Source organism: Barbatula barbatula (assembly GCF_947034865.1).
Source record: "Barbatula barbatula genome assembly, chromosome: 4".
NCBI lineage: Eukaryota > Metazoa > Chordata > Actinopteri > Cypriniformes > Nemacheilidae > Barbatula > Barbatula barbatula.
Genome location: NC_136768.1, coordinates 1,526,356 through 1,544,845, shown reverse-complemented (window position 1 = coordinate 1,544,845; position 18,490 = coordinate 1,526,356). Strand labels below are relative to the sequence as shown.

The 18,490-nt window shown below is 42.5% G+C and overlaps 2 protein-coding genes across 29 annotated transcripts in view; both read right to left on the bottom strand.

The window, feature by feature from the left end:
* Nucleotides 1-1,550: 1,550 nt before the first annotated feature.
* aebp2 (AE binding protein 2) lies at nucleotides 1,551-10,486 on the bottom strand. Of its 13 annotated transcripts, none has more exons than XR_013786535.1 (9): nucleotides 9,899-10,459; nucleotides 6,656-6,866; nucleotides 6,288-6,395; nucleotides 5,853-6,039; nucleotides 5,537-5,661; nucleotides 5,227-5,294; nucleotides 3,915-4,028; nucleotides 3,699-3,774; nucleotides 2,305-3,272 (listed from the first exon to the last, which is right to left on the bottom strand). XR_013786535.1 is itself a non-coding variant. In XM_079454729.1 (8 exons), the coding sequence occupies exons 1-8, from the start codon at nucleotides 10,309-10,311 to the stop codon at nucleotides 3,750-3,752; spliced, it is 1,254 nt and encodes a 417-aa protein (XP_079310855.1). In that variant the 5' UTR covers nucleotides 10,312-10,459; the 3' UTR covers nucleotides 1,551-3,749. The 13 variants fall into 13 exon arrangements, 6 of the variants coding, with proteins under 6 accessions (XP_079310855.1, XP_079310851.1, XP_079310852.1 ...); XR_013786536.1 differs by having other exon boundaries at nucleotides 2,306-3,272; nucleotides 3,639-3,774; nucleotides 5,537-5,682; XR_013786537.1 differs by having other exon boundaries at nucleotides 2,307-3,272; nucleotides 3,699-3,777; nucleotides 5,537-5,682.
* Nucleotides 10,487-11,706: 1,220 nt separating this feature from the next.
* The window catches only part of plekha5 (pleckstrin homology domain containing, family A member 5), an 82,475-nt gene continuing 75,691 nt past the window's right edge, over nucleotides 11,707-18,490 (bottom strand). For 7 of the 16 annotated variants that reach the window (XM_079454634.1, XM_079454625.1, XM_079454636.1 and 4 more), the window contains 14 exons: nucleotides 17,714-17,779; nucleotides 17,272-17,352; nucleotides 17,009-17,158; nucleotides 16,833-16,934; nucleotides 16,606-16,714; nucleotides 16,472-16,515; nucleotides 15,636-15,759; nucleotides 15,446-15,561; nucleotides 15,159-15,365; nucleotides 14,464-14,622; nucleotides 14,241-14,386; nucleotides 14,037-14,167; nucleotides 13,422-13,544; nucleotides 11,707-12,710 (listed from right to left, as the gene is read on the bottom strand). In XM_079454634.1, coding sequence (XP_079310760.1) covers nucleotides 13,438-13,544; nucleotides 14,037-14,167; nucleotides 14,241-14,386; nucleotides 14,464-14,622; nucleotides 15,159-15,365; nucleotides 15,446-15,561; nucleotides 15,636-15,759; nucleotides 16,472-16,515; nucleotides 16,606-16,714; nucleotides 16,833-16,934; nucleotides 17,009-17,158; nucleotides 17,272-17,352; nucleotides 17,714-17,779 — 1,542 coding nt within the window. In that variant the 3' untranslated portion in view covers nucleotides 11,707-12,710; nucleotides 13,422-13,437. Of the gene's footprint in view, nucleotides 12,711-13,130; nucleotides 13,253-13,421; nucleotides 13,545-14,036; nucleotides 14,168-14,240; nucleotides 14,387-14,463; nucleotides 14,623-15,158; nucleotides 15,366-15,445; nucleotides 15,562-15,635; nucleotides 15,760-16,166; nucleotides 16,308-16,471; nucleotides 16,516-16,605; nucleotides 16,715-16,832; nucleotides 16,935-17,008; nucleotides 17,159-17,271; nucleotides 17,353-17,713; nucleotides 17,780-18,490 lie in introns of all 16 variants that reach the window. The other 9 variants (XM_079454635.1, XM_079454626.1, XM_079454627.1 and 6 more) reach the window with 3 other exon arrangements.

Below are 18,490 nucleotides of genomic sequence, written 5' to 3'. Positions count from 1 at the left end.
AACAGTCAATTTAAGTTGTCGAAACGTTTTTTTTAGCTAGACATCATTCATTTGCATCCTTCGCACTTTTCTTATACAAAACCACGCTGTCTACGAAGATTTCGAAGACAGAGTTGGTATGAAAAATCCCATAATGCACAGCAGCAATGAGCTCAGGAAAAAACCTGTTAACAAAACTATCAGTTAGCAATACCATTTATCTCAAAGGTGGTGTATAACCTCTCAAAAATTGACTGTTATTCTCCATATTGCAGGTTTTATAGCCAATCACCTGAGTGGTAAAATGATGTTTTGTCAATGATGGCACCACTGTCCTACAATCAGCAGGGATTATGACAACTTTGAAGACAGCTCTCTATGCACTGCACTCCCTATAAGAACTAGAGAGCCTCTTCAACAACGTGAAGGGTTTTACCCAAAGTACTCCTTTTCGCATCCACTAGATATCGGATATTATATTTCTCTTTTCGTTCCTTCCAAGAGCTTAAATACCCACATAACCACGCCAGTCATGTGAAGCACGCAGGGCGCAGGCGGGACGTCGAGGGACCTATCCGAGGGAAAAGAATGAAAATGGACCCATAACTGAGATGAAGAATCAGAGCTCGAGTTAAATACGGTTTCAGCTGCGGTACAAACGGATCTAGGTCACATGCTTACCTTCTCTTCAAAGGCCTGGAGAGAGTGCATAACTGCGGTAATGGCATAACAGCACGAAAACAAAGGAGTCTGATGTTTCAGGACTTGGAAGATGCGCATCTAAACGCTGCCATATTGTGTTGAAACTGGATCTGTGTGAGCAATCGGATGGAAAAAATATCCTGGTTAATTTCTGCCACACACATATGAATGGGAAATGAATCTGACGCTTGTCATACATCACATTTAGCAAAGCCATACACGGTTACTTGAACATAATTACAATAATAATTTATTATTAAGCATATTAACGTAAGTTTTGAATATACCTCTAACAGACCAATATTGTAAACACATTTCAATAGCTTTGTACATAAGCGGATGTGAATTGGGTAGATTGGGTTATTGATGGAAATCTTTCAAATGGAGCAAACAGAATGTTTCAATACATCTATAGTAAAAGAGAGACATACGGTCTAATGTTATACCAATGATTTCATTACACTGAATTAAAATAAACTTACATTACTTTCTTTGACTAGTTCGCTTGAAATTAAAGCACTTCATCCACAGACATCACACGTGTTAGTGTTTTTGTTTAATACCATCAAATCATCAAACCAAAGCCAGCTGGTGATGTTTGTGATCTCAGGTCTACAGAACCGCTGAGGTAACCGCTCTAGACAGGCAGTTGCAGCGTTTTGTGTGGAATTTGATACCAAATTACAGTAACTTAAAGACGTGTAGCCAGGTCATTATGAATAACTATCATAACTTCTGTCCTGTCTGAAATAACTTCATTATAAACTACATGAGTCACGTGACTCATATTTTCGATCACTTGTATGACGTGAAACACAAAAATACTTTACTCAGACGTTGTTAAACAAGCACAATGTGACCGCATAAATACTTTGAAAACGTTTTATTTGTAATGCATAAACTTTGAGGCTCTGCTCCTGTTTTCTCATGGGACAGGAATCATTTTTTGTATACATGTAGAGTAAATATTTGAACCTTCTTCTGAAAATGACTCATAATAAATACTCGTTTCTCATGGTGACCTGTGCATACTATATGGAAAGCTATTTTGGATGCAAAGTTGGTAAAACGGCAATTGATTTCTTGTAAGAACATTTTGGAGCTAATTCACATCTCTGGATGATTGGGCAGGTTACAGGCAGGGTGTCGGTTCAGAAGGTTTCACAAGAACAATCTTATTGTAGCTGCCATGATAGACAGCAGATGTTGTGTATTTGTTGTCATTAAGACTGGCATGTTCCTAAGGGGTATGTAGTAAAAATGCATTTGTAAAGTCAAACATATACCCTTCAGGTGCATTACAAATTCCACCCATGATTGGGACTTCTCATTTGTAGTTGATGCAAAATGCATCACAAACCCACAGTACGAAACGCTGAAGAAAGCTTCCTTTTAAATATACTAATTTCCACATTGTAAAGCCCAAACTGAGCGTGACAGTCAACAGAAACATGAATTATTTTGTTATGAAATCAAACAATGGTCAGGTGTCACCTAAAACAGCAGTCGTACTCATCTGACACTGACCTAAGGGCCCTGGCAGATGCCCCCAGTGCCAATGCTTGCACTTAAATAACTCCCAGATGCCCCCGGCCTCCTCATACCTAATAAACAAGAGTCCTGCTGTGTGAAAAACAGAAGCTTTATATATGCTGGAACAAGAAATTACTACAAATCCGTTAGCAACCGGCTAAACAATGCAATTGGTGTTTATACATAGAATCAAACAAACACGACTTTTTTCAGGATATTTCCGCTTTACTACAAAGACAGAAGTATAATCTATGAGGAACAGGGTCTTGTTATATGATCTAAAAAGCACCATCATTGTTGGTCTAAGAATTGTCCTATGTGCATTAGACTAAACGCTAGTGTTAGCTTTAGCACCATTACGTCGAGATGTCTATACACTCCTTGGCTTGTGTAAAGCTTTAAGAAAGATAACACACAAACAGTGCACACTGTAAACAACAGCTTTCCACCATCGCCATCAGTGAGTGGAGCAGCAACGTGTTCAAATCACTCCGTATTAACCGTCAAACTAAATAAAAACACGCAAAACCTAAACTAAAACAATGTGTATGGAAGCATTTACATCAACCAAACTATTCAGCTATCACATTCTGTACAATTACATCATCTGTCAACTTGGCATATTATTTCTATCTACAGAACAGTAAAATTTTGCAGTACAAAAATATATTACAAATCTCCAGGAATATTTACACGGGCACTTTCTGACCAAAACCGAAAAAACAGGATTCATAAGAGCTTGTCAGAAGAGTTCAGGACGCAAGCAATGAAATTTAACTGATTCAACCGTGATGCACAACACATTTGAAAACAATCTTCCTAGACAGTTAAAAGTCCAGCACAGACAGGATTCACAATCTTTTCTTTTTCCTCTTCAAGCGATGAAAACACATTAAACTTTCACTGCATGCTTTTGCAGACTTTGAGCATTAAAAAGAAAAAAGGAGGAAAAAATCTTCAGTCTCAAAAGATCGGCACGTCCACATCGGTTTGGGTAAGTCAGCGGGCACTGCCACTGACAGATGTGGGCCCTCCCACCCGTCTTCTAGAAATACATCCTGAAAACAAGCAGATCCTGCTTTAGTACGGAACACACACACACAAAGGGAACGACTGCCATTTCCAATTGAATATTTGTAGCATAAACACGCAGCACACATGCTTCAGACCCAGGAGAACCAGGGCATCTGTCCGCACGCCTTTATAAGTCTCACTTTGTAGGGTTCCATGCTGTCATTAATGTGTATGAATACAAACACGTTTCCATTTTCAACAATATTAATTTTGCCTAAAAAAAAAAGTCCACTCCAATGAAAGAAATTAAGAAATTCCTAATGAATTCTAATACACCGAAAAAATGATGTATTATGTCATAATGTCCTGGGGAGGAGAAGGTCCGCAGTAGAAGGTCAAAGGTGATTTACTGGCGCTCGGCTTTGATAAATTAACATCGTCTTATGGAAGGTTTTTGATCTCCCACCCACATCCCCCTGAGGTCTCCACAGCACATCACAGTAGATCAGAAAACACTGACGTTAGCCGCAGCGACACTGGCTCCATCTGCTGGAAAAATTCAAAGTAAGTCTTCCTGTTGGGAACTTCAAAACACATGCCCTTGGTGATGAGAGGAAGGACTGATTCTTTATTCCTCGTGTTACGGATTAAATTTGTGATGCTAACAGAGTGGTTCGGAGTGTCACCTGGAGATGTTGGGGTCCAGGAGTTCGGCTGTGTCCTGAGGAAGCTGAGAAAGATGGACCACTTTGGTCTTCAGCTGTGCACGGTCGCTCTCGCCAACCCAAGCGTCTGGAAGTCTGCGCAAATCACAACAAAAGATATGTTGAATATTTCATTTCGGGACTAACACACTGACCTTTCTTTTTAAAGTAGAGCAGCTTGCTGTATGTATGCACGGTGTATGTGCATAATAAATAAACATTCCCATTCCCACACAAGCATGACGCTTTTAATTCTCCTCCCCACTCCCCCAACACACATTCCACAACAAGATGATTAAAAATGAGGTGGTTTTCTCTTTTCTTCTGACGTTATTCCGTGGAGGCAACTTGTTTGGCTCCGGCTTGTTGTGATGACCCAGAAATACATTTTAAACACGGCCTCCTGGGAAAGCAACTTGTGCGGTGTTATCGCTGAGCTGACAAACATTCCCCTGGTTCAGATTGATGCCTGCGTCAGAATAGCAGCTCACGCCTAGAATCTTGTGTGGAAGTCTACAGGCTTACAAAAGTGCATCGATCATCACAACTCTAATCTCTCATCTAAATCTTAAAAAAGATATTCAATTAAAATAAATCAATTTTCTCAAAGTATTAGCCGCAGTTTCACTACATAGTCAACTCTCAGAACGAGAGTTAAGTTCACATGTAAATGATCAACTTTAAATCAGCTCGTATACATTCATGTGAATCTAGGGAGAACAGCATCAGCGACACGTTCAAAGGTCACACCCGTCATTGCCATGGAAACGTTGAGAGGGAGAGGATATCCATTAGAAGGGATTTAGGAAAGGACGAACATCAAGGCAGGTTTGCCGGGCACACGAAATGGAGCTGGTGGGGGGTAACACGCAGCCCGCAGGCCCCTCCGTCAGATCGGACACTAACATGGATGTTAACCAACGAGAGCTCGGCCACGAACTGACCTGAACATCAACGCTCAGGTGGCACTGCATACCACGACACCAGACTCAACCTTCCCCTCTCGCGATGAATAAAAAAGCAGGCGGTATGCAGCACGCTAGTGTTCTGAACACAGCTCTCAGTACAGAAAGACACCGGACGCACCAGGACAGGGTCATATTAATAAACCTACAAACAGTTATTGGGACTTAAATGACCCCAGAACAGTGAATCTGTGAGCACAGAGAGAAGCAGGTGTGTGTAAAGCATCAATGACTAACACTGCCCCCTCAGGTAACCTCTGAATCACACTCAGACGCCTGATATTTGGGTCAGGGCTTTCAGGTGAGCGCATCTCCTTTCCTCTACTCACATGTCCTCCGGCGTCCAATGAAGCAGCACTTTCACCTTCCCAGAATCCTCCTTTCGCCTGGCGATCACCTGTTTCATCACACGTATCGGATCTTATTTATAGGTCAAGAACGGCATCAAACATCTGATGCTTCATTTCTGCTACCATGTGAAATCAATAGTAATAGTGATGTTTATCTTAGCAAAGGATTTTTTCAGTATACAGTACACATACTCCTGAACGGCAGACTACCGACAGATGTGAACACCACTTTTGTGCAGCATGTGTACACTGCGCTCTAGTGTGAGGGAGGTGAACTGCAGTCGCTCACCGTGCTGTGAAACACAACGCTGTGGCCCTTGCCCTGACTCTCGATGTGAGTCGCTAGATTGAGACAGATGGCACGATGACGGATGGCATCCATGGTCTGCGCATCAAAGAAGTCATGAGGCCGCGCTGGAGGAAAGACACAGACTGCTGTTAAAGAGCAGCAGGAGTTTTAATGAAACACTGCTGGCTTTTATATGATCACTTCAACAAATTCAGGACACCACCAGAGATCTAACAACTCTGGTTCACTTTAAAAAAGGCTTAAGTATGGTTTGTTTGTTTTTTTAAGAAGACTCAAAGTGTCTGATGATACGTACGTAAGGAGCGTCTGCGCTTGTACTTGAGTTTCCTCCGTTTGTTTATGCTCGCTTTGGAAGGCGACTCTTCCTTCACTTTGGCTTGACTGGAGAGTTTGGAGGAGTTCTGGGAGCTGAAGTGGGTCGGGACGTGGCGCGCCAGCCCTCCCTGTGAGGCGAAGGTGGCATTGCAGCCGCCCACCACACACTGCACAGAAACAGACATCAGCTATTACAGTAAATAAAAACAGCTCACCTGGAGATATAATTACAGATGGAGTCCTGTGAAAACCGTGACACGACTTAAACAAAACACCCAGTGTGTAGCAGTATTGTACTTGCATGAGAAGTTCAGAACCGGGTCTCACCACAAAACAAAATAAGAACGAGATCAAACATTATCATAATGTGAAAACATATTCTGAATACTCTCTGTGTGTGAGGAATAGATGTAACCTTGAATGGCTTGTCTCCGCTGTGGGACAGCATGTGTCTCTGAAGCCAGCTCTGACTGGTGGATGGTCTGTTATACACCTTACAACCTTTCCAAAGGCACACAAACACCTGCAGGAGAGCGACAAAGATAGAATTAAACATCATCTACGTATCACACTTACAAATGTTTGAACGTCAACAAACGCTACAAACAAGCGACACCTACCATTTAAAAACAATTGTTTTCTAGTGGAATGCATGTTCCATTAATGTCTATCAGACTGCTAGTGTCAATGTTTGTAAACACTTAGTTTAAAAAGTGAGCTTATTTGCATAGTAAATGCAGCCTTAACATAAACAGCCCTTGCTTTGATATCCCACACACTGACCCCTCCATGCTGGCCATCGACATGGACCCCACGGATGTGTTCCGCCAGGTCTGGACTGGTGTTGAACAGCATGTGACATTGGTCCCAGCAGCACGGGTAAGATGAGCCCTTAACGGAGGATGAAGAGGCTCCGCCGTGACCGTTCATCATGGCCGGAGTAGATCGTCCGCTGGACGCGATGCTCTCCATATCCATCAAAGTACTGCTAATACTGAAACAAACACACAAGATTATATTAAACACACAGTCCAAACATGTTCCCATACTCCTAATATTATACTGTATATATGTAACCCTGTATTCTAAAGATTGTATCGACAGGAAATTGATTGTGTAACGGGTCTCTATAGAACACGTGCATGGAAAGGCTGAAAGTTTTATAAGTGAAGTTCTTTTGAGAAAATTTGTTGACACAAACAATTTAATTCTTTCCCTTTTATTTATTATTTAGAAACAGACTCTTTACAACCCTGAGCCCGTGAGAAGAGTAAATGAGTGCAGTGGCACACGAACACTATAACATTGTGCTTCAGAGCAGACGCTACAGCTGTGCCATGCAGAGGAGAAAGGACCGCAGGAAACCACCATGAACTGAATGAGACTTAATAGCCCCCTGGGGGGGGGGGAAGAGGGGGATACACACACACACACACACACACACAGTATGAGGAGATTCCATCTGTTGGTTCTTTTCAGACTTGACTGCGCACAACAGACAAAATTCCCTGGATGTGCTGGAGCAAAGGATTCTGGGTAATCCCATAAGTACACACTTATTGCAAGACTGACTGACTTATGAGGTGTAAGATGTCTTTTACAGTTGAATACCTGTACGGTACGCTGTCAGGGTGTCGCTGTGGATGTGTGATTTGTGGCAGAATACTAATGATTGATCAAATGAAACTGCCGTCTAGGGCTGTAGTCAACCAAAGAAATGCTTGGTCGACCAAAGTCCTGTCCTGCGCAGCGATCAGTCGACTAAAAAAAAAAAAAAAAAAGACGCGATGTTTTGCATTTTGATTGAACATTTATTAAACAATCGTCATAGAACATTTATAAAACAACAACGAAAAGACATCAATAATACATACAACTATAATAATAATACAATTCTTTGAAAATTAAGTGATTTTTTTTAAATAGCCGAAATTAAAGTATTTAAAGTTGGGGATGAAACATAGGCTAAAAAAAATAGGCAACTGGTCGACCAATGAGAATGTCAGTCGACCAAGACGGCATCGACCGATTAGTCGACTAAACGACTAAAGTTGACAGCCCTACTGCCGTCTCCATTTTACTTACTTTTTTGTAGCCTATATTTATCCGTGAACGAGAATGAATGGAAAATGCCAAGCACGCCTGACATGTGATAAACATCTGCGTTCGTCTCAGGTTTATATGCTCAGATGAGCGTGTTAAGTGACAGTACAGAGGTCATGACCTCTGCACATGCAGCAGTCACACATCATATGTACGATGAGCTGAACTAAACACCATCTCAAATCTCCAAGCACCAAAAGCCCCAAAATTTAAATACTCAGAATATAAACAAAGTTTTACAAACGATCTCCGTCTCAACTCTGCAGAGGTGATGTGCAGTTGTCGTGTGTGGAACAAGCTTTACATTCAAGCCCTCCAGCTGTCGGAACAGCAGGACCCAATTCAAGAGCATTTACACAATGAATGCATCACGTGTCCGGCATCAAGTACAAATTCTCACACAAACCTCTGCCTACACCCTTGGGCCGACCTGATGCATTGTTTGGAAATTCCTTTCACGGTGCCTAAAAACATGTGACAGATTTCACATTTGCGAAGAGTCTCGCTTGTAAAAACACCGGTTCATCTTCACACATTCAGACTAACAGAAAAGCCATAGACATGATCACAATGCAACAGAAACACTACGACATTATGACTGCACCGCAAAATAAGTGTCGAGAATGACAAAGATCTCCGCATAGAAAACCCACTTCAAACAAATAAAGGGATTTTTTTTAACGTTTAAAAGGCAACAAGAAGTGGTGACAGCAGCCTAGGGACCCCACCTGTTTAGGGGTTATTCCACAACGACACGCATAATACACAGGCTTTGTTTTATACACAGTTTATGTAATGCGCAGTGGTTTGGGTTATTAGGGGCCGTTCATATTTCACGTAGCCTATATTTGTATAAAACTGGAACTTGCGCTCCCCTGGTGTTTGCTATTGCTCAAACATGAATGTAGAGCAAACACTAGTATTTGCCGTCTCAATGAGTGTAGCCGAGTGCGGTGGTTCCCGACGCCCCTCGCAGCGCTGGTTTGGCGTCTCAGCTTGATGGTGCGTTTGCATTCATCGGCATCACAAACGTGCACGACACGATTGAGCATTGCGTTAACAATGGAAGGTTGTGGGTTCGCAGACACCCATGTATACATGTATATGATAACGCAACGCAAGTCGCTTTGGACAAAAGCGTCTGCCAAATGCCTTAATGTAAATGTGATAGTCAGAACACGGGTCAATATGCTGTGCAGATAATAGCATCGAGTGAATAAAACAACACTTGGTCTTACACCTGACGTGACAGGCGTGACGTGTCATGACAACTGTGGGTTTGTTGCGTCGTGCCGCATCCAGTGTGGACAAAATGTTGAATTATAATGTGTATGAAGGTGTCCACTGCAATTAAAACATATAGAAGATAAAGATAAGGAAACGTTTCAAATGGAAACACAAATGCGGTTTTAGAAGTTTTATGGAAAAGTTAAGTGGGTTTGTCGCGTCGTGCCACATCCAGTGGACAAAATGTTGAATTATAATGTGTTTAAATGCGTTTCTGTCGTATCGGTGTTACACCGCTGTAACTGTATGTTCCCTTTTTAAGAGCTTTATAAATCTGGAAACATCATATTCACTTCCATTGACAAGGCCCATAATCCAAGGTAAATAACCAACGCTTCCATCCCATACATGCGTTTCATTGTAGAGAATACATTGTAATCGGCTAAAGCGCATGCGCAGCACGGCAGAGTTTGCGTGACAGCTTTCACATTGGCTATTTTTATGCGAACCGTGCCCCGTTCCGAACTAAAGCGTGAAAGGGGGGCAGCCTAGGGCCCCCCGACCACCATAACGCCCCCCCCCCCCCGGTTACACTGTATTTCTAAACGTTATAGTCACGTTGTTAACTGCTGTCCGAGGATCCTTCTGTTACCCTGCAGCAGTTTACATCGCGCGTATGAAGCTCTTGACACGCACCTGTCCTCAGAGTCCATGCGGCTGAGCGGCTCTCCATCCGAGGACGAGCTCAACTCCAGACTCGCGCGTCTCTTCATCGCGCCGCCGTTAGCGTTCTTCTCCGCCGGCGAGGACGCGCTCTCCTCCTCTCTTTGTTCTCTCTTAAGCGGCTCCCCGGTCCCGTCCGCACTACCGGGGCTCTTCTGCTGCTCCTTCTCCGCTTCCGGTTCGGTTTCGCCCTCGTCTCCCCTCGTGGCTTCATCCGGCCTTTGTTCTCCGTTCGACTTCTCGTGCGTCTCCGCTGCGTCCGCGTCCATCTTAACGGCCGGTTCCTGGTCGTCGGCGGCGCGCAGGCCCGTTTCGCTCCCGTCGCCGTTTTGTTCGCTCGGGTTCGGCGACTCTTGCCCGGAGCCGTCGGGGGTCGTCGAAGCCATCGGGTTCGGCCGAGTTTAAGCGGCGGCGAGCGGCTGAAAAACCGGAGACTTTTACCGACCGAACTGATCGTGGAACTGGAGGTTGATCGGGGACGCGCGGGGAGGAGCGAGCGTGACGTCAGCGCTTATTATGAAGGCGTCCACGTGCTCGCTGCGATTAAAACATGTAGAAGATAAAGCAGAGGAAACACGAATGCTGTTTTAGAAGTTAAACCCACGTGTTATTTTCATTTAGTTGCATTTCACTAAGGGAAAATGTAAAGATTTTGCGGCGCGTGTGCTTTTTAAAAGCATTTCTTTTACCGGCGCACATTTTCCAGTTTCATTATCGAGTAAAACACGTTTAATTGAAGCCTTTCTCGTGTGTTGGGGATTTCCAGTGATAAAACTTTATCATATGAATCTAGAATGAAACCCGTAAATGAGTCAGATAAACCATTTTGCACTTTCGAGAAAACACCACCAGATGGCACCAGTTTCCTGTTTATACACACGGAGATGTTGGGGTCGTTTCATTGTCATTCATTTTGAAGAGCTCGTGATTTACATGTAAATTTAAACTCCACAGAATCGATTACTAAACATATAAAAATAAAAAAATAGAGTTTAAATGTATATATACTTCAACACGTGACCTGCAGGGGGCACCCCAGCATCAAATACGCATTGCATTCAATGAGCAGAACTTGTGATCTAAAGTGATTTGCATAAAATATAATGCAATTTATGGCATTGCATGAAGACAATATAATAAGATGATTAAAAGTTGCACAGCCCTAGTGCGCCTCCAAGCAAAAGACAATACGTTTTCATTAGTGTTATTAAAGTAAAACAATTCTCATGATTTTTTCTTTTCTTATTTGGTAGATATGATGATCAACTTCCCAGCAAGCACCAATGAGAAGATGAGAGGGGATGTAGAAATGAAACCGACCATTCATATTTTCCTTCAAGTTGGTTGGCAAAATAAGTAAACCAACAAAAGTGTTCACCTTTTTATTTAGCTATTGATTTGAGCTAGATTTATTGTTTTAGAATAGGGCAATTGATTTTAAATTGCATTTTGTCATACTACATACGTAATAAGGAAGATTATAGTACCAGAAATACATCTCGTCAAGTACAAAAATGAAATGAGTATCCGTAAACGAGAATAAAATCTAAGTGTTTCTTACACTTTGGTAGACAGGAGATAAGTGGGAATCTTTCCCACATATTATAGCATTTTCAAATGGTTATATTTGTCTACTACTGTACTGTTGTCCATTGAATAAAAGCGTCTGCTAAATGAATAAATGCAAATGTTGTCCTCCACCAGACTAAAAAGAAACCCGTTAATATCCATCAGATGAATCACAGGAAGAGCTCTAGACAAGAGAAAGTCCAAACCGCATTATATGTAAGAACAACATTTATTTCACATGATATAAAACAGATGAAATATGAACATTTTGCATATTGACTCTTAAACATAACCTCTTATGGTTCTCTGCTCTGCTCATTGTATGATGTACACTATATACACCATGAATTGTACAGTTTATACATCAAAGTTAAACACCAAAACCCTGCTTATTGCTGTTTTTGAACTGTAAAACCTATACCACACGTGTGCTATTCTCCTCTAGGTTTTGACGCTTAAAAAGCGCCCGAGCGCAAACTAAAGCGAATCTCTGTAATACTCGTCTTTAAAACTGTAATACTCTTACTCATCTCTCTATTTAAATATATCTCAGCCATAGAAAAATAAAACGTAAGCTGGAACATTCATGAGTGTGTCGGAAAACAGTGTGGAGGCTATTGCAGACTATATATCCATACAAATCATTTACAAATCCCGTCCGTCGGCAGCAGTACTGTGGCACCTTAGTGAAATTTTCTCTTGTACATCGTTTATACACAAATCGTTTGATATCAACCTAGTAAAAAAGAATCAATGGGAGTTACAGTGCAAAACATATGAGTACTTATAATCGCATCCACCAACAATGGGTACAACTGGGAGCCATCGATTAAAAGTGATATAAAACAAGCTAACAATGAACACAACCCTTATATTGTTCGAATAAAATGTTTATCTGTTGAAGCATCTGGCTGCCATAATGTACACTTATGAGGGTTCAGCACCTTTAACTCCCACGTTCACACTAAACTCATCAAACAGAATAAAACTCTGTGATCTAAAATATGCATCATAAAAACAAAGCCGTAATAGGAATATAAATAATTGTCAGTATAGCTGTGGGGTTTTTCCTTGGATTGTGGTTGCAAACTGGATTGTGGTGAACTAAGGCTTGGATGTTACGTCGGTATTGGTCAGCCGATGCAGGAGTGGGCGGTACTTCCTGTCTGCCATGACGTCCGGTCACATACTGCGGTTTACTGATGACAGTGAAGGGCTGGTGGGAAAAAAAGAAATACCGGCATGTTTCCAAATATACATTTGCACTTTCATACAGTACATATCACACTGTATATACGGCAGAGCTATAACATGTTGCTTTTTTGCACATCATCCATGTTTAAAGCCAGACATGTATATCTTCAGTCAAAGATGTGTGTGTTCTGTGAATGTTCATGTGTGTTTGGCAGAGCTGGCTGCGGTATATATATAAATATATATATGAGACGCTCCTCCTCATCTGGAACTTTCACTATCAAGAATGGCTCTTAATGACATTGATAATTACTGAAGCTTCATGCTTGCTGGTACACTGTGATGCTAATGAATCCTGGTTGGGAAGCAAATTACTGCTTCATTTGTGCGAACCCTTATGTTTCCCCAGAGAAGAGGCCGATTACGGCATTCACTCGCTCACTTCTTTTTATGATGCTGTAAAATCCCAGTGCACTGGTGCCAAACTCCTCAGAAAACTTCTGCAAGCTGCTATCAAATGCCCAGATGGATTTTGTAAAGGGTTCACTTCGCTACCTCCATCTACTGACATGAACATAAAGGGATGCGCAGACAGGTCGATACCAAATTAACAAACAACTATTTCAAATCTGATATAGTTTGTGTTCTCGGTTGATATATACTGTATGTATAGTTCATTCGCTTCTGTTAAATGCAGTAAAGTGTAGTTTGTGTGTGCTTGAAGTCATCTTACTCTTCCACATCTCCTCTCACACGCACATGAAGTGAGATCCGTCCGTCAGCTGAGGGGGAGAGGATGGGGGCGGGGGAGAGGAGGAGGAGCTTGGAGATTGGGGCGGAGTTGACAGACTGTTCACTGCAAATCAAACACGGCACGCGTGACACAAACAAGCTGTTAGTCAAACACAGAGACGCATTCAACTGAAATCAACATTCGGTAAGAGCCAAATGAGACTTCAGTTCATGTTCAGTCATCGGAAGGTCATTATCACGAAATGAACCCAGACGGGGTGATGAGTAATAGATGACTGTTGATAGTGTAATAAATATAATAACAATCAGACCTTCTCTAAGAAATAAACGAATAAAATGGATGCAAATCTTCCCGTTGTTAATGACTAGTTTTCATGAATTGCACATAAATAGAACAATAGAGCTTCATTTTTACAAAGATCGCCTTCGACAAATCCTCATACTTTCTTCGTAAAGACGTAAAAAACGTTTTTGTAAATATTCTTGATTTATAAACAACTGTCAGCCTCACAACACACACAGTTTAGTTTGATGTTAGTGTTACACAGGACGACAGACGAGGTTTAAAGAGAGCCGGGACGTTCAGCTCGCTCACCTGTCATCAGCGTGCTGTGTTTGCTATTGGTCATCTCATTAAAGACGTCCTGCTCCCGACTGGCAGATTTCTCCTCCTCTTCATCTTCATCTTCCTCTGTGCCCACACGTACCATGACGGCCTTCTGTAAACTGAGACACACAGCACAGGATGAGCTTGTACACACATCAACACTGACATCACTGATGTTGGGACGAGCTGTACCTGTTCTGAGCGGCCAGAGTCCTTTGGTTCTCCACCGGTGATGGGCGTTTAGGTCCTGTTTCCTCCTCGTTCAGCATGGGTTTAGGACTTGGGCTCTTGAGTAAAGACTCTTTGATCGAGTTTGTCCGGAAGATGTCTGGTTTCTTCTGTATAAACAGAGAAGACGATGATCAGAAATAAGAATGTTTAGGTCATGTTATGTTCATGTGTTGTGTGTTTGTACCTTAATCTCTGGTTTGACCTTCTTCGGTTGTGTGTCTTTAGCAGTCGTGCGGTTTTCCTCAGGGTCGGCCGGTTTTGTGAGTGGCTGGTGTTCTGTTGGTGACACATCTCTGCGGTCGTCCGGTTCGTCCGGCGAGAGCGACGGGCTCTTCTTACGCGTCTGCAAAAACAAACGTCTCATTAAAGCACTTTGGTCTCCGCTCAAGACACTGACAGATGCTCATTTCTGAAGAGTGGTCGGCCAGTAACACTGCTGTGGGGAATAATGAGGAGCACGAGCCGCCTGCTGACTCATCACTCACTGTTCCTTTGAATTACAGCTACGTCTGACACAAACCTCTAATGGCAGAGCGGCCTTATGGGCGGAAGAGCCCCGCTGAGTAGCTGTGACGGATGCGGCTTTTCAAGAAACCAAGTTATTCAGCTCCACGTCACGGGGCCACAAATTCGGTGGAACCGCTGTGAGATTCACGAGTTATTCATGTCCTGTGCTCACCTGAGCATTTTACGCTGTATTGTACGGCAGTCAGGTCACGTATCAGACAAAATCACAGCCAATTAGATTATACTTGATGTTCTAAGTCTAGCTACATGACACATGTCCAACAAACAGGATTTCATTGCGCTTTGGGCTACCCGGAACAACCCAGTGAACCCCAGATGAAGTGTGTGATGGATGTTGTCAGGTGCAGGTACCTGTAGTGTATAGTATTGGTTATCTCTAGTGAAGGAGAGGCTACGAGACAGCGAGCCGTCCTCCCTCCTTCTATCCCGCAGCGCCCCCTGCTGGTGTCGTCTGATTCGTTCCATTTGTTCCTCGACGCTCATGCGAGTGCGTCCGACCTCTAGTGCGCTGGTAATGTTGTCGACTGCGCTGCGGGGGCGGTCCTGCTGCTGCTGAGACTGAAAGCACATTTAGACATTTGATTTGGTTCTTGCAGACTGAAAAAAGCAGTAGGAAGATTTTACAGCTATGCACGTACTGTTCTGGGATCAGGTTTCTTGCTCTTCCTCAAGGTTACGTAAGAGGCAATAGTGGAGGATTCAGGCATGGGTGATTTGGTTCTTGGGCTCACGACACCGACAGGATAAACTAAACCTGATATGAGAGAGAGAGAATCAACGGCAGGTCAGGTTAAGGAGTCTGTGTTCAGATGTGTTGATGTTTGGTACCTTTGGTAAAGCTGGCTGGCTCTTTCTCTACAGTCTGTTCGGATTTGTCTTCTCCGTTACTCTCGTCCACCTCTGCCACCGTGGTCAGCTCGGGCTCACTTTTATACAGCCGGTAATCTGGACCCTAGATAGTAGAGATTAACACTTCATTTACACTGCAAACAGTGCTTAGTTATCAGTGCTGACATTATATGATGTTCATGACCATGAATTAAATGTCAAAATGGAAATGAGTGGAAGGCCGAAAAGAATGAGGTACATGATGTGTTTGTTTGTCTTCATATATTGAATGTTTCACAGGAAAAGCTCAGGGATGTTGATGGACTGGGTGCTATGCGATAAAAAGACTTTCCACTTACAATAACAGAACAGTCAGCAAAACTAAATACACAAATTCAACTTTGGGATGCAAACAAAAAACAGACTTGAAACCAATGAAGAGTTTATAAAGCAACGACATCAGGTTAAATGAAAATGTCGGGGATGAATCTGGTGACGGGGATGTGAGGGTGGTACACAGCTGCCTCTTACGCTTTGGGAACCGTTTCGCTGGGCGGCCTTGCGGTCTTCAGGCCTGTGAGGGGTGGTACGGGGCACGAGAGGCTGAGGCGGGCGCTCTCCCCCCTCATAAGAGTACGGGAGAGGAGGCCGGGGGGGCACGAGGTCTGACTCCTACAGATCGCAAGACAACGGCAAAGTGAAGGCAGCTGCCATGGGCGACAACCAACCTCATAATAAGGAATCGTGTGATGTAACCTCTGAATACAGGTGAGCGTTTGTTTTGTGGGTTTGAGATTGTGCGAGTGTGTAACATTCAGAAACATGAGGACACTCACTTCACTTTTATGCAGGTTTGATAGAGGATTTGCTCCAGGAAAACCTATAAAGAAATGTAATAATTTGTTTTTTAATCAGATAATATACACTATATCTTTTGAACACGATCTTTTTTTGGATAGAGTTTTCCTACTGGGTTCTGTTGTTTTCTTGGGTTTGTTTTTGCTCAGCGCCTCCATCACATCCTGGATTCTCCACAGCTCCTTCTGGATCTGAACGTGTTTTTGGCTGGGAGGCTCCGTCTAAACACACAGACACAAATGTTCAAAATATTTTCGTGTGAGGGATTCTCTTCGTTCCATACGACTTAAAAACATGTAGTGTGTAGTAAGCAGATGAATATGGGAGGTGGATGATCACCTGTGGACTCCCGAGAGCCTCTAGTTGCTCCAGCAGGTTACTCTTAGCCAGGGCGACGTCAGCCTCCAGTCGATCAAACTCTCTGCAGCTGCGCTCCAGTTCCTGTGAACATCACAGCTTTTAGAGAGAGCCCACCAAACACTTCATCACGGCCTGTGTGTGTGTGTGCGACGTACAGCGGTGACGCGTGACACCTCTCTGCACGTGCTCAGCAGTCCGCTCTGCAGCACATCTCTCTGCTGAATGACGCTCTGGATGGCCGATGGATTATCAGCGCTCATCTCGATCTCCTGACTGGCTGACAGTAGAGCAGTCTCCAGTGTGTGCTATACACGAACACAAGCAGAACCATCACACACCGCAACACAACAATAACACTGCACACACTCACCACATGCCTAACAAACACACTTGCATATGCTCTCTCACAATCACGTACCTTTTCTCGATGGAGCTGCTGTAATTTTTCTTCTTGAGTTCTCACGACTTTGTCCTGCTCACAAAGTCGACTTAACTTGGCCTGAAACAACGGAAAAGTCAAAATCAATAGCCATAAACAGTTGTGCTTCTGCAGACAGTCTGATCAATAGTGTTTACACTTTATAATAACAGTTCATGCCTATAGCGGCTAATGAACAGCAATATTTCAGCTGAAAATGCTTTGATCTCACAGACATGAACTTCTTCTCACTGCTGCGCCTTCAGATTTCCATTTAAACATTTATAGCATGTCAGTTCGAATTCATTTCCACCAAGTAACATTTCTATTCATGAATCTATAAGTTGCTCGATCAAGTTAAGATTATCGTCTATAAAAACAACATCTCTTCATATTTTGTGCAGGTCGAGAATGTTATATGAGAAAATAAAGGTACACATACATCAATATCAAGTTCCTCTGGTCTGTATGAGTAGGAGGATTCTCTGAACTCTTCGGGACTCATCTGCTGGAATGACAGGACATTACATGAATATATTATAATACACTCCTCATAGTATACACTATATATGTGTTATATATGCAGGACTACAGAGTGCTTTGAGCGTAAACGTGTGTTTTGAACATGAAGCGATGGAGCAAGCAATGTGAATCAGCTTGAGCTCTTACAACAACACTTGAGACAGCAGTTTGTGTGATTATTGCATCACATTGATGAAAATATATTGACATATTTGTCTTTTGATTGCTGTTTACAGGTGATTTATTATCAAACAATAATAGAAATAAACTCCATTTGAACTTCAGTTTACATAACTGAACAGAACTACTGACATGATATAAATACACAGATCGGCTGTACACAATGTCACCAGACGATACACAATAACATGCAAACTGCATCCAAACAGTTTCGAGAAAGCAAATGGGAAAATCTGATGGAGTCTTTTGAACTAAACAATAGCGACTATTACTAATTTAAAACCTGATAAACTGTCAATAGTCCCTTTTATTGTAAACGTGTCGTTGAATTAAAGTTAATAAAGACATTAAAAGTCTTTTATCATTGTGTATGTGCAACAAAACTCCTAATGTATTACTAAAGTGACTGAAGTTAATAAAAGTTCATTCTTGCACATATTAACAAGTCAAATACCACAAAAGTAGAACATTGTAAAGGTTATACTGTTTATATAAGAAGGGCGCAGAAATGTCTGAT

Coding starts and splice junctions, on each gene's coding strand:
- aebp2 (XM_079454724.1), bottom strand. CDS start 10,311: ATGGCTTCGACGACCCCCGACGGCTCCGGGCAAGAGTCGCCGAACCCG. Junction 6,396..6,655: donor TCGATGGCCAGCATGGAGGG/GTCAGTGTGTGG, acceptor GCTCTCCTGCAG/GTGTTTGTGTGCCTTTGGAA. Junction 4,029..5,226: donor CATTGGACGCCGGAGGACAT/GTGAGTAGAGGA, acceptor TGATTTGCGCAG/ACTTCCAGACGCTTGGGTTG.